Source organism: Zootermopsis nevadensis, unplaced genomic scaffold, assembly GCF_977971745.1.
Source record: "Zootermopsis nevadensis isolate Lab colony 2312 unplaced genomic scaffold, Znev_1.0 Znev_ptg000007l, whole genome shotgun sequence".
In the NCBI taxonomy this organism is placed as follows: domain Eukaryota; kingdom Metazoa; phylum Arthropoda; class Insecta; order Blattodea; family Termopsidae; genus Zootermopsis; species Zootermopsis nevadensis.
The window spans coordinates 7,221,841-7,236,584 of NW_028259139.1; the positions used below are offsets into that span (position 1 = coordinate 7,221,841).

The following is a 14,744-nucleotide window of genomic DNA, read 5'->3' on the forward strand; positions in this document are numbered from 1 at the left end:
AATGTTTTTGTAATACACGTAGATTCAGATATGATTAAAGTCCTGTTGAAAAGCAGTATATTAAAGCTTCTCTCAGCGACCACAGGGTACGGCGACTGAAAAGGTTAAGAAACGCTGGTCTGAATGTACAGATCATTTCAAACAAACCAACTTGTTGCATCTGGATAACTTATCAACCCAACTGAAAATTTGACACCAAATATTAAGAATAACAAAATTGCATATTGGCTCATTTATTGCCCTGATGATGGAGGCAGTATAACCTCTCAAACGTTGGTGGACATCTAATATACTACATGGGGCAACAACCCAGAAGACAGCAATCTTCATACCCACTGCTGTGAAAACCTCAAATCCTACATTTATTTAGTTTTGGAGCAAACTGAAGTTGCAATCATTCTGTGTAGAATATTTTATCTTCAGGTCTCAAACGTAAAACTGTAAAGATTAAATTTATACAAGGACAAGGAAAGCCAACATAGACCCTTGGCACATGACCTTGCCAGGCCCCTTTCCTCAAATAAAATATATTTTAAGTAACAAGATACAAAGGTTGACTTGCACATAATGTACAATACAACAGGTATTACGCTTTATATTACTTGCAAAAGAACTCTCAAAAACACTTTCATTCAATACAAAACTATTTAAACAGTATGTACAAAAACTTTAAAGTAAATATATATTAAAAAGAAATTTGGTTAGAAATGTGCTTTTCTTGGTTAAATCCATCATTATGCTGAAATCATGAAGCATTGTACAAATATACAAAAAATATTGTGTGCCCTTTACAATAAAATTAACATTCGTGGAATATTCTGTGACCCTTTTAAAACATTTTATTATGTGAATCACATTATTTTTAAAACTAACATTCTGTGGTATTCAAAATAAAGTTGGAAAAGATCTATTTTAAGTCATATCTTCTGAAAGAAAACAATGTAGGAATCCAATTCCCAGATTCAAATTATTACAATTATTCCATCTCAGGCACTGTAAAACATGGGAGTTCCTCAACATGCAATACTATATATGTATTTATTTATCTGTGGTTTAATAACACCAGTTACACAGACTACATAGCATTAAATGATAAAACAAATAATTAATGATGAAGTGGTGAGTTGTGGCCTGAATTAAGGTACTACCTGACACTTTCCTGAAAGAACTAAGGAAAAAAAAAATATATATATCCAGACACAATGGACAGTTTTAGGGTCAAGATTTTAAGTGGGGCCTCCTACATATGAAGATGAACAGCTAACCACTCGACTGTGATGTTCAGTCCATATATGGTATATATTTACCCTCAATTCGAAGAATTAGAACTCATTGACATTCCACAGATCCTTCAATTTGCAAGAGAAGTCAAAATATAGAACTTATCATATACACTTCAAATAAATATAAATGTATTTTTGGTTGTTACAGCTAGATGCAGCTGCCTGATTTAATCTTCTTATATGGCTCTCCGGTCCGTATTCGGTCCATGGTCTCCTCAATTCTCCTCTTCCAATCGGTCCTCTGTTAGGTCCGTCTGTCCGAGGCTTTGATCGAAGTTTCAAAATATGTTCCTTTTTATGGTGCAAGGTTTATTAGCCTTGCAACCAACCCCCAACCTGGAGGACCAGGGTACCTGTCTTAGTCTGACCTCTCCCCCTCGACCATTCTGGCTAAGGAGGCCCTACCAGTAGCTATGCTACCGCCAGCATAGCTCTTGGGATCACTAAGGTACTCTAGCCCCACCACCACGACAAGGTGCAGGTATCACCAGAGGTAAAACCTGAATGGAAATCAAATTCAGTGTTGATTTGCTTGTGACTTTCATGTCCTCACTTAGTCAAAAGTGGTGGCACAAGTGACAATTATCTTGTAAGTCCTTGTTTCAGTAAGTAATCCTGGTCCCGCATCCACAGCCGCTCACATATGACGTTAAGCAATAAAGCTACTTCATGCACTTCACTGTCACTTCTGCTTCCTGACCACGTGTTATCTATCTTGAGAACAGGAACTTGCCACTTTAGTTCAAATTCTTTAACATCTGCAGAGGAGACATCCAATTTGTTGGTTGGGTTATATCTATAAGAACAAAAATGAAGGTAAATTTACCCATGTCTAAGCACCAAGCTATGAAGGGGCAATGAGGCACAGCTCTGTGCATTATAGAATTTTTCACCAGATGGAGGTGAATGTTAGCTTCATACTCTAGTCGCCTTACTCCTGGATAACCAACGAACTCCACAGAGCTGAGTCCATCTTAAGAAGCCTACACTATTCTCAGCTAATCAAGAAATTCCCTACTTTTCATAGAACCTGAATGATCATTAACTTATTCATAAAAGCCTTCCACTATCCTTATTCTGAGCCAACTGAATCCAATCCACAGCTGCCAACCCTGTTTCATTAACCTCCAATTTATTATTATCCTCCCATCAATGCCTAGGTCTTTCAAGTAATCACTTCTCTTCAAATTTTCCAACAAAATTTTTATACACATTTATCATTTCTATCATATGTGCTATGTGCCTCATCCATATCATCCTTGATCTCATCATAAAAATATTTGGTGAGTATAAATTATTTAAATCATGGCAGAGAAAAATAAACTTTTCATAATGTAGTCATTACTGTGAGAAAGAAGCAAAAGTTATAAGCTAATTAAGAAGGAAATTTTCAAACACGACAGGCAGATCACTGGTAATGACATGCCTGTGGTACTGACCATCATTCAGATTTCTCAAACAGTTCAAAAGCGATAAAAAGGTAAATGATTTTTTGGCTGGCATTTAGAAACACATAACAGCTCATGGGTTAAGCAATTTATCTACTCAGACAATATGATCCTACAGAAATATTATATTACTGGAAAGTGGTACAAAATGCACGTCATGTACATATTATACAGTTCATGTGAAACTTAATACCGTACCTTGTTCCAATAACAATATTAGTTGGGTTTTCTCCTGTCTGTGACATTCTGTTCATTTGTTGGGGTAATTCTGCAAAGGTATTATTGTCCAAGAAGGAGAAAACATATACGATGGCATCAGCTTTGTCTTTGCAGGCCTGAGACAGATAAAAACATTATAGTAGAAACCAGAGATCTGTCATGGTATATTTGAATTCTAACACTTCATGCACAGAATGCTCTGGAAGGTCCAATTTCCTACTACTGTTGCTTGAATGAATGGTGATACTTACACCTTGAGAGAGATTTATCACACTTTAACATAATTTTATACCAGTATTGAGCTGTATCATAGGGAAGTAGCATTTGCAGTTCTCTCAGAAGTACAGAGGAATCTTCAGCAACACAAGCACCTCTACAAAACTATAAAATCAATAAATATCTTCATAATTTACTTGTGTTACAGTACCGGTAGAATATGGCTGAATCTCTTGATGCTATTGTCACCAGCATCCCAGAAATGTAGTTTAAATAAGATTATTTTGTCCCAAATCTTAGCAGGCCAAAATATATTAGTTTTCTGTATGCCTGCTGTCTCTGTATATGTACTTGGGCATTTGATGCCAGACAGACGTGCTACTGTAGCTGTTTTTCCAACACTGGATCTTCCAGTAATATGCAACTTGTAAGATACTTCTTCAATGCTAGATGGCAGACCAGGTCTATCTAATACACCTGAAAAATATGAAACTTTTAATATCTCAGATTAAGCTAAGATTATGATAAGAACTAATAATGATCAACAGAGAATTGGACATTGCAATTGGATAATTTAAATTGGTACTATAATCTAAAACAGGAATTGTTTATCTCAGTTCAAGTCCTGGCAAAACGTTGGTCCTAAGTTAGAAATACATAATAATAACGGTGAGCAAGTATTGTACAAGCAGCAGAGCATTAGAAAATGTCACCAAATAATCCTTTGACAAATGAGCCTTTTTAGAATGCTAACTCCGCTGTGAAATTCTGTAACGGGCAGTACAGCCTATACTTGCCAGATTTGACATTTCAGGTCACAAAAAATACATACCGAAAACTTTTCTTCCTGTGGTCTGAGGATCATAAAAGTGCTGCAATATAGTTTCCCCTTCTGCTGAACGTTGCCAATCTAGAGACACAATACTACCTAAATTCATGTTGACAAATATTTCAAAACAAACTAAATTCGTACAAGGATTACCAACAAAAGCTTCATGGTCGTAATCATAGCTTTTTTATGAGGTGAGATATTCAATTCTCCTGCCATCTGTACGAAATTGTAGAACTTTCAGTGGTATAGCCAGTGTGGAAACTTATATTTGTTTTCTAATTCTTTATCAACCATTACTTATGTTTTCAGAGGGAGTCCATAGATTTTTGAGGTACGTAATCACATAAATATTAAGAATCACGAATACTACAGATGACCTAATGAATTCCCACGTTGTCAACGTGTGTGATCCCTGACCAATGCTCCCTATAACCTACAACTACAGGAACTCCTTAATTGTAGTTGATTAGTTAGTGGCTAATATTTACGATAATAATGTGATAATAATCCCGTACAAGCCATGCACCATATAATAGTTTTGATAGCACATCTGTTTAGGTTATGTACTTTAAAAAAGTAAAGTAAAGTTCCCACTATATGCCATGTAGGCGTTTGGGTGAGTGGAGGTATAGCTCCTCTCTTCCTTGACCTCGGCACTAGATGTGGGTGAGTGGTCAGCATCACGCCCCGGCCGGCTTTACCCCCGGGAAAGGACCCCGGTACCCATTGTAGAGGAGGCTGGGTGGGCCCCAGAGCCGGTCTGGACGCAGAGGCTAGAGGAAAAATCCTCTGCTCCCGTCAGGGATCGAACCCCGGCCGTCCAGCCCGTAAAGTAAAGTAAAGTTTGTCCCACTATACGCCATGTAGGCGTTTGGGGGGAGTGGAGGTATAGCTCCTCTCTTCCTTGACCTCGGCACTAGATGCAGGTGAGTGGTCAGCATCACGCCCCGGCCGGCTTTACCCCCGGGAAAGGACCCCGGTACCTATTGTAGAGGAGGCTGGGTGGACCGCAGAGCCGGTCTGGACGCAGAGGCTAGAGGAAAAATCCTCTGCCCCCGCCGGGGATCGAACCCCGGTCGTCCAGCCCGTAGCTAGTCACTATACTGACTGAGCTATCCCGTCTCACCCGTCCAGCCCGTAGCTAGTCACTATACTGACTGAGGTATGGGTTATGTACTTTACTCCACTGTAATTTGCTATTATATTAAAATATAAGGCATTTTTTGAACACACCCCATAAGGAGAATAATGGAAGAGACAGGGATTAGGAAAACACAATTCATTTTTTATTTAAAAAAACACAGCATGCTTGAAAGGGCATCAGCAATTATTCTTCAAATATTTTGGTAAGAAAATGTGTTACAATTCTGCAAAATGCACCTGACACTCTTTGTCAATATACTTTAGTTACTAGAGTTTGCAGCTGTAGCCATGACATTAATTCTTACATAATACATATGACTTATTCTACATCCTATTGTCATCTGACTAACTTATGGATCCATGGAATGTAATAAAGATGTATGTATGTATGTACATGATGATTAGAAATAATGTAGGCAGAATAGACCTATTACAACCACACTCTTCCTTAACAGTGAGTAATATACCAAATATGTTCTGTTAAATATTTGTGTCTTCATGTCTATTACAGGTGAACCATCAAAGTACTATTTATCATTGATGAAAGACTCCCGGGTTACAAGCCGCATCAGGTGGTTGAACGGTGAATAAACCATACTTCTACCAACGTTTCGAGGAAAATCTCTGCTGTCGTCCTTAGGGCTACTTGGTAACCAGTCCGATCCTTTGTTATGCATAGATAACTAATTCGCTGTTGGATCAGATTCATTTTTCAGAAGCTTTGTCACTGTCTTGAAATTCTTTGCCTCTTATGTATCTGAAGGCTCATTACTGTGTTCACAAGAGCCCACCAGTGGATCCAATCAAAAAATTAAGCCAGTGCATAAATATGATGTATGCAGTTTATTTTCTTGCTTAATTCCATAATGCAGACCTTGCCAATTTAGCTGATTTTGAATCAAACATGTAGTAATGATTTCTGTAGGAACATAATCTGAAACATGACAGTATATACATGATACAGAACTGCGTGTGATTTTAAATTCTGTACATATCTTTCTCTTTCCAGCAGAGATGAAAATGAATGTTGACCTGAAGAGTGATTCTTCACATGAAATAGGACTTGATGCGTGTGACCATATCAATGACAGTGATGATAATTATGATAACAGTGATGATTATGTTGATGAAGAAGAAGAAGATGAACCAGAGGATGGTACAAATGACAGTGATGGCAGTAATATCTTGGATGTAACACCAAGTGACATGCAAATTAACCACAACTCTTCAACACTTCATGATATATCCAAAATCCGCTGGCCACCTGGCTCTTGGCAAGATGGCAACAGAAGGAGCGCCTTCCAACCATACAGGGTAGGTAGTGTCCTCAGAGACGTACATCCGTGCCAAATGTAGTGATACAAGAAAAATATATTTTTTGTTAACGCCAACTTAATAAATGAGCAGAACTTTTATTCAGGAGTTCAATCTTTGACTGAGTCACCACGAGCACTTTGTTTTTCTACATTATCCGCAAGAAAATGCCGAAACAGTGCATACCAACAGATCGTGGACAATCTTTCTAAATCCTTGTGTGTGTTTACATTTATCCTTTAGATGAATTACTTTGAATATGTTTGGTTATTTTACGCAGCCAACCATGGTGCTGACTAATTTGCAACGTGGAAACATTCCAACCGAAACGCCTGCGCCAGAACAAACCGATGTCAGCCTACACCATCGCGCCGGTCTAGGTGAGATTACTGAACAGGATATAGAACAAGGTACGAAAATATCGCAGTTGTTTAGTACAGGGTTTTACAGATTAAGTATAATTTATTTTGAACAAAGGTTTTTGTATCAGCGGAAACAGGAACTCGGTGTTTTTCTAACTTCATAGATGCCCGATATCAGCTCCATTAGTTCTGATGATGTACAAGTCGTGTAAGAACTTGTTATTTACATTTAATTACTGTAGTTCATTAACAGATTTAACATTTCACTGTAATATGTCTGTAGGAATTACATCAGGAGATCGCGGATCGTTGGTTCAGGGCGTCCGCAACAAACCCATCTTTTACGAACCTTTTATATCCCATTAGAAGTGCCCCATATGGAGTTTTCTTAAATTAAATTACTACCAACCTCTGAGCGATACTTGACTCTACCGAGAAGACCTCGTAGTGCTTGGTGGTCAGTCATGTAGTTCTACCCAGGAGGCAGGAAGTGGAAGTTGCTATCAGCGAATGCACTGCATTATATCACCCATGAGCCCCCCCCAAAATACATCATCTCCAGGGGTAGTCATCTACTTAGTTAAAGTAGTAGCGGAAGTAAAAACCAACGATCCGTTAATGTTTGTAATCCACATTAACCCCTTGACCTAATAATAATAATACTACCATATTTTCTCGATTTTATCTGTATCGATTCTTACATGATCATGTGTGAGACGCCCCAATTTCAGGAAAAGTGTGTTTTAAAATTGAAATCAAAATTGAGGAAACATGGTAAATCAGAGTTTCTGGAACATCCTCACGTACGTCAACCTTTAGTCTAAAACTGAAATGAAAGTTATTCGTTCAACGTAAAACTAATGCGATATACGATGCGATTATTAATCCCACTCATAATTTTTTCGCCACTTTCTAGTGAAATTGGTATCACTGAGGGATAGAAACCTATTCACTATAATTCCCTCATCCTATTTCCTTTCTCTCTGTTAATGTTATATGATTTTTCGGCTTTGAACAGAATACAACATTGTCATTAGTGTGGCCACACATGCTCCGGCTTGCCGGAAGGTAAGCCTCAAACTTGAGAGAGTCGACACACATACAGACTTTGTGGCAGGTTTGCGCTCGGTCTTTTTATTCTTCAGTCGATGCTACAACATGTTCAGTGAAGACGACACGATTTTAATTGGTCTTGCTCTTACTTTAATGTCAAAAAATAAAAGAAAGCTGAAACGTTCTAAGTGGGTCAGAAGTTGGTTAGATGGATAAAAACATTCTCACATAAATTTGTTGAATGAAATGCGATTAGAGCCGACGGAGTGGCATAACTACCTGCGAATGGATGAGGACACGTATTTGGAACTGTTAAACTTAGTCAAACTACGAGGATTTGAAGTTCTCGGTGGCTGGTTGAGATGACTAAATGCTACAAGCCTTGCCTTTACCCTCATCTCTGCCCACACACGTTACGACTTGTAAACATCCAGTAAACCTCGAGGCAAAAAAATCAAGCAACTGCAGATTTATTGGAGGCTCGGTTTCCGGCCAAATTCAACGCACGCTCCAGTTTGCCAGAAGGCTGGCCTTCAGAGACGCAAACCTTCTGGTAAGCCGTAGCGTGTGTGGCCACCCTTAAAGATAGCAATGGTCTGTTGCAAGTGGATCAGTGCACGCGTAACATTTCTTAATTCTCGCCTGCTTCTTTCTTTGAGTAGAATATGACGTTGATGCGAAAGATGGCAACGGTCTAACCGCACTTATGTGGGCTAGTGCATACGGCCAAGTCCCTACAGTGCAACTTTTACTGAAACATGGAGCTCAGGTAGACTTTGAAGGCCCAGAAGGAGAGACTCCGCTGCTGCTAGCAGCGGCAGCTGGTCACCATGAAGTCGTCAGACTGTTACTTACAGAAGGTGCCACTGTGAACCACGGAGATGAGGTAAATGTCATGGCGCATGTATTGGTACCAGTTTTAACGCAGATTTGACCTTAGTGTGGCACAGCAGTGGTCATGTGCCTAAGTATTTTAGAGGTATCCAGTTTGGATTCTGGGTTGAGACTGCCTGTCTGCACGATGATTTCTCGTCCAAGGAGTCCTACCGAATGTCCATAGATCGAGCCATCTGAAAAAGTTGGGGATCCGTAAAGGGTACCGGAAAATGTACAAACATTGTTAAACCGGAAAAAGAAGAAGAATATTCCTAGTATAATCCAGTGCTAATAAGTTCAGCTGTTTATACAGCATCATAAGACAACCAAACCAGTCTATTTAGAATTGTGTTATGTATACTGGAATATGCGATACGTTTTAATAACTTCCTGTCTTTACCTCGGTTTTCTACGCAGAATCTTTTTTGTGAGGTTTCAAGACCAAAATTTTATATGCATTTTCATGTTGTATAAATACACGCACGAAGCACAATGTGTACTCTCTCTGGGGTAGTAAGAAAGGTGCGTCATACCCAGAGTAGGCAACCTTATCGGAGAGACGTCGAGTGTGTTTCCTTGGTTGTTTGTGTAAAACTTGGTTTCTGGTTTACTATCATAATGAAAGATCAAGTAAACATCTTTAGCAAAATTTTATTTTTTATTTGGCAAATCATTCCAGTTTTGAAGTTTAAACTTCTGAGCTATTTACACCTGTATAGAAATATTGTTATTCATTTACTGATTATATATGAGTGACTTTCTTACAGTCTAAGAGTAGTAATTAAACAATTTACTTTCATTGTCTATTATTGCAGATTGGTAATACTGCACTCATGTACGCAGCTCACGGTGACCATCCCCATTGTACGAATGAGTTGCTCCTGCATGGGGCTGACGTTACAATCGTAAACGTCAATGCTGATTCAGCGTTTGGCATTGCTATAAAGAGGGGAAACAAATTAGGTATTGTTTTACGTACAGCTCAGTCTTAACAAGTTCGTAAACAACGTTTAGAATGGACTGGAATGCCTGTCTCTATTTTTAGGTTTCAGTCCGTACTTTACTATATAGTAAGTCCTTATAGCCGCTCAGTGATAGGATCTTGGCACCTCAGTAGAGACTTGAATCTTCTCGGGGGTGTTAACGGCATGTAACTCCCGACAACTAGAAGCTGCTGTTATCGCCGAATATAATTTTTTTCTTTTTACACTATTTATTTATTTAAGAACAATACAGATGATGATATTTGGCTTTAGCCGCAAGATGACGATTTCAGAATTGTATCAGATTTGCGCGCGACTGTGTTCAAAGTTTGTTGAAGAGTCCTCCAAATCAACTCGCTGCCGTAAGCGTCTTGCCCCCAGTTTGAAACATTCAAAACCAGTGACGTATTCACTCGCATTCAGCTCTTGCGTCTAATCGGCTCTTAAGTTTCTCCCTCGCACTCTTTAATGCGTGGTCCAGTAACATTCGTCCACTGAGCGACAATGAACCGTAAAGTCCGAACTGACACCCAATTCACGACAATTTATTACCCATTAGTGTCGAAACCAAGACTTCCGGGAACCGAAGGTTCAAACACCACAAAAAGTTAACAATTTGAAAAGAAAACTTAAAACAAATTCAGATTAATAAAATAATAAAAAATTAAATAGAATCATTAAATTACCTCAGCAGAAGATGCAATTTGGACCGTTACAACCTGGAACACATTCTTTCGTTACATAAATTGGCAACTGCTGCCTCTATATTCTTGAAGAAATCTTGTTGGCAATGACGGAACAACTCAGCGTCAGGTAAGGTTTCAGAGAAGTTAGTGGTGGCTTCTTCAAATCAAAAAGTTGGCTCTCTACTTCACATCGTACACCACATCAGGTGACTGAGGCTAGAAATCCTCGGAAAGTATTCTTTCCCTAAGGGCATAACACAAGCAATGTGTGTCATCAAGTTGGTATCAGAAATTGCTAATAAATCTGAGGATTTGAGGTTGTGAAGATGGGGATGATGATTTGATGATTGCTGGTGTCTTCTTGAAAATTTTATACTGAGTCACAGATGTTTCTGTGTTTAAATATGCACGTGAATAAGTAATTTGGGACCACACAGTACCAAAGGAAATAATGAAGAGCCATCTAGGGGACATTTATGTTACTTCGGTATTTACTAAAACCCCCCCCCGATATAAAGCAAAGAAACCAAAATTTTCAGCTGGTTGTAATAGTCATCACTGACTTAATATACTTTGACTCTTCTTCAACAAGTAATATTCGGTAAATACATTTTATTTTATGTTTCAGCTCAAGCAGTGATTGAGAACTACCTACTTACTCTTCTGAGCTGACACAACTGATAATATTTACGGCTTTTAAAGTTGTTTAACATTTACTCTACTTCTATGAATGTTGAACAGTAATAGCGGATTATTACATTTTTGAAGGTGAAGTCTTCTGGGATCTGGCACCATCTGGTGTCACAGCAATGGACTAATGTTTCAGGTGTTTACTGCACTCGACATCCTGAAATGTCTCTATTACCTACTACCTGGGGTGTGGCAGACTTATGTATTTGTGTATTAAGTAGGATTATCAAATATAATTTTTGTAGCATTATTTGCGTTTGACCGTGACCATATTTGGTATATGAAGATCTGATTCCTGGTCTGGTGATGTAAGTTATGGTAGTGCTTGTGGATAGTGCTGCCATCTGCTGTAAGTGAGGAATGCCATTCTTGTTGTTTGTGTAAGTTATGGTAGTGTCTGTGGATAGTGCTGCTATCTGCTGTCAGTAATCATAAATAATGTAAGTGAGGTTAGGCATGCCATTCTTATTGTTTGTGTATATGATAATATTTCGAGTGAATTTAAATGCCTACCCTTAGCTGCTTTTAGAATTTTCATAATGTCATTCGAATACCATATGTTTGTTCTCTTTTCAGAATGTGCTGGGCATATTCTGGATTTGGTTTGTCAGATCTGATGCTGATAAATGCTCTTTTATGCTTTAAAGGTTCAGTCTGTTTTATGGAGAATTTGATGTGTACTAAACATCGAATGGTCTATACCAGTGGTATTCAACCTGGGGGTACGCGAAGACATCTTAGGGGGTACGTGAAAATTTAAAAAAAATTATGATAAACACTGAATAATCAGTAACGTAATTCATTTTAGATGTAGATTATATACCATGTATAACTTGAATTATACACCAAAAACGTTGGGGGTACAAAGTTGAAGAGAAATTATATCTGGGGGTACGGGAACAAAAAAGGTTGAATACCACAATACGTTTTATTATAATGTATACATGCGTTATGGTTTATCGTATACAATACGTAACGTACGCCACACGGCGTGAAATGTAAACTAACGTTGTTTACTGGCTAGATTAGTTTTATTAACCAAGAACAGTTTAGTATAATAATATAATAATTTTCTAATAATTATTGTAATAAAAATATTTTTTAAAAGTTTATTAATTTAAATCTTACAATTATGTTCACTATACGTTTGGCATTTCGTCTTGTAAGGAACACCATCTATTGGCGACTTTAAGAAATTTTGAATGAATTGTGACGATCGTTACAGCGAATGTTCGTAAAACTCCTCCACATTCAAGGATGGGGTTTCGTTGAAAGCAGCAGTCCAAGCTGTCACAGAAATTCTAATATTATTTGTTTAGCTATGTGCAGTGACAATTACTTGTGCAACACTTTTAAGATTCAAATATCCCCCATCCATTAATATGACACAGTGAAATTTTACCATTACTCATAATGTTGCAACGTGTTCTCCCCTCCAATTACTTTTTTAAAGTTCGGAATGAACGCTGTGACAGAAGAAATTGGAGTATATATTTCTTAAATCTTACAAGATATCTGACAATGAATTCATTAAATTTGTTTCCCAAGTTCCATGTACGCACACGAGGTGCTTTAACGTCTAGCTGGAAGACTTCTTTTGCAGTGGGCTGCTCTACTCTGGGTGCTGTTACTTGTGGTCATGACCATGAGGTTCAAGGAAGGCGGTGGCATTGGACGGACCGAATGTGTGTCCTCCCTTCCTGTGGTCATGTCCTCCTGCATATATAAATCACAACCCATTTCACAATGGAAGTTTGGATACTGACTCACAATTTTAAGTTTAACCCACCATCGTCAGAACCCCTAAGAATTAAATTTCACATACGTAATTCAACTGAGTGATCCTCCTTCAGAACGTAATAGTCGATAAGTTCTTTAATGCTCTGTATGTGTCAAATTTTGGTTCCAAAACCGAGTTATACGAATATGGAACAGAAGTAATTTTATGTTGTCTTCCCTGTTAACTCGATTCTGCAGGGCCTTTCTTTGAAACGTGAATGGTTTGTCAACAGGATTTGAGGTTTTCGTGGCAGTGAATAGGAAGCTGACAACCTAACCTGAGATATGGACTGTATCCTGACCCTTGTCCAACTCTCAACACTATCTAAGACACATTTCACTTTCATTGTCCCGTTTACAATTTTGTTTCCCCTAAAGAATTTGAAACTATAGTTGCCGTCACCAAATTGCATGCTTCAAGGTGTGGAAGAACTGCATCCCTCACACTGCGCGTTTCTAAGTCGCCAGCGAGTTCTGAGCTGTCTTCACTCTCCTGGGCTCCGCTGTTTGTGTTGCAAGATTTTGCTATAATCTAAAAGCATGCAATTTGTTGACGGCTACTATCTAAATAGTCTACATTACGTACTCATGTACAACACGAATTCAAGGGTTCAATTGGCACTTCAAAACGTTTAACTCACCCATTAATTGAAGCGCAACCATCAAGAAGAAGCCAACGAGAATGAAGACTATCCTCACGATTCCACATCCGGATTCTCTTCTCTTTTCTCTGTCCAACACTTCGAAGAACGTTATGTAGAGGATGATTCCCCCTGCTATGCCTTGAAGCACAGCTACCACGAGACCGTGTAGTGGACCGCCACTGGAAGAGTGTACAGTCATCAAAATACCAATTGCCACACCAAGAGGTGAGACGAGGGACAGTGTCACAATGTACAACACGAGATTCAACAAACGGATACCGGATGTAACTAGCTCCAATCCTATACAGAAAAGAATGGCACAAGCGTGGATGATCACAGCGGCGAACAGATACCACACATCGCGCTGGGTTTCCTGCAGACCAATGGCGAGGCCTTCGAACAACGAGTGGAAACAAAGCGCTACAACCACCAGGAACCTGCGAAGACTCCCTACCATCGATTCCTGGTTGAGTGTGTGTGACGCGAAGCCACTGTTGCAATGGCGAGGCGTCTCAGACTTCGCTTTGTCATCGCAAGAGTGACAGGTGCTGCCACTGGCGACAGTAAAGACAGTCGGATGCCAAGGCAGTGTGAATTCGTCGGAGTTCTCACCGCCCTGTTCCAGGGACAGAGATGAAGCGATTAGATGTATCTGGGAAGATGCTGAAGCTATCTTACCACCTGACCTTGCCCGACTTTTGGCAGAAAGTGGCACATCTGTGTCATCGCGGAACGTAAACTTGTCTCCAGCGTTTCCTTCAGTATTTTTGACCTCGGTTTCTGGGGCAGAACAACACTGAGGCGGGGTCGAGTACGTGCAATGTTCACTGTGACCGGAGTAGACGAACAGACGATGTACCACCTCTTCAATCACATACACGAGGAAGAAACCGCAGCAGATAAGGAATTCTGCGAAAGGAAAGCTGGTGTCATGGGAGACGACACTGGAATCAGTGCGTTTCACAGCCTCTATTGTTTCCCGCACTTCCGGTATCATGTGGATAAAACACGTGCCCAACAGAACCCCTCCGCCAAAACACAAGCACAGCGATATAGCCGCACCCACCCGGACACGACGACGTTCCACCAGTTTATGGGACGCACTCTCCCCCCACAACTTGAGATTCTTCGTGATTTTTAATGGCACCAAGCCGAAGAACAACCGGACAACCCCCAGCAATGTCAGAACCAGGATTTTGGTGGATACCAATTCCAT

General features: G+C 39.4%; 3 protein-coding genes across 5 annotated transcripts; 1 reads left to right on the forward strand and 2 right to left on the reverse strand.

Moving 5' to 3' along the window:
- Positions 1-217: 217 nt before the first annotated feature.
- On the reverse strand, positions 218-4,131 carry LOC110828207 (ciliogenesis and planar polarity effector 2). The gene is made up of 4 exons (XM_022060702.2): positions 3,999-4,131; positions 3,378-3,643; positions 2,930-3,066; positions 218-2,079 (listed from the first exon to the last, which is right to left on the reverse strand). Exons 1-4 carry the CDS (start codon positions 4,102-4,104, stop codon positions 1,866-1,868), a joined length of 723 nt encoding a protein of 240 aa, XP_021916394.1. The 5' UTR covers positions 4,105-4,131; the 3' UTR covers positions 218-1,865.
- A 35-nt stretch (positions 4,132-4,166) lies between these two features.
- Positions 4,167-11,355, forward strand: LOC110828206 (uncharacterized). 3 transcript variants are annotated; one of them, XM_022060700.2, is made up of 7 exons: positions 4,167-4,189; positions 5,653-5,790; positions 6,151-6,455; positions 6,736-6,865; positions 8,533-8,756; positions 9,562-9,709; positions 11,044-11,355. In XM_022060700.2, exons 3-7 carry the CDS (start codon positions 6,156-6,158, stop codon positions 11,085-11,087), a joined length of 846 nt encoding a protein of 281 aa, XP_021916392.1. In that variant the 5' UTR covers positions 4,167-4,189; positions 5,653-5,790; positions 6,151-6,155; the 3' UTR covers positions 11,088-11,355. The 3 variants fall into 3 exon arrangements, with proteins under 3 accessions (XP_021916392.1, XP_021916390.1, XP_021916391.1); XM_022060698.2 differs by lacking the exon at positions 4,167-4,189 and adding an exon at positions 4,192-4,329; XM_022060699.2 differs by lacking the exon at positions 4,167-4,189 and adding an exon at positions 4,192-4,329 and having other exon boundaries at positions 6,154-6,455.
- Positions 11,356-12,014: 659 nt separating this feature from the next.
- Positions 12,015-14,744, reverse strand: LOC110828202 (zinc transporter ZIP1). Its single transcript, XM_022060695.2, has 2 exons — positions 13,526-14,744; positions 12,015-12,821 (listed from the first exon to the last, which is right to left on the reverse strand). Exons 1-2 carry the CDS (start codon positions 14,742-14,744, stop codon positions 12,733-12,735), a joined length of 1,308 nt encoding a protein of 435 aa, XP_021916387.2. The 3' UTR covers positions 12,015-12,732.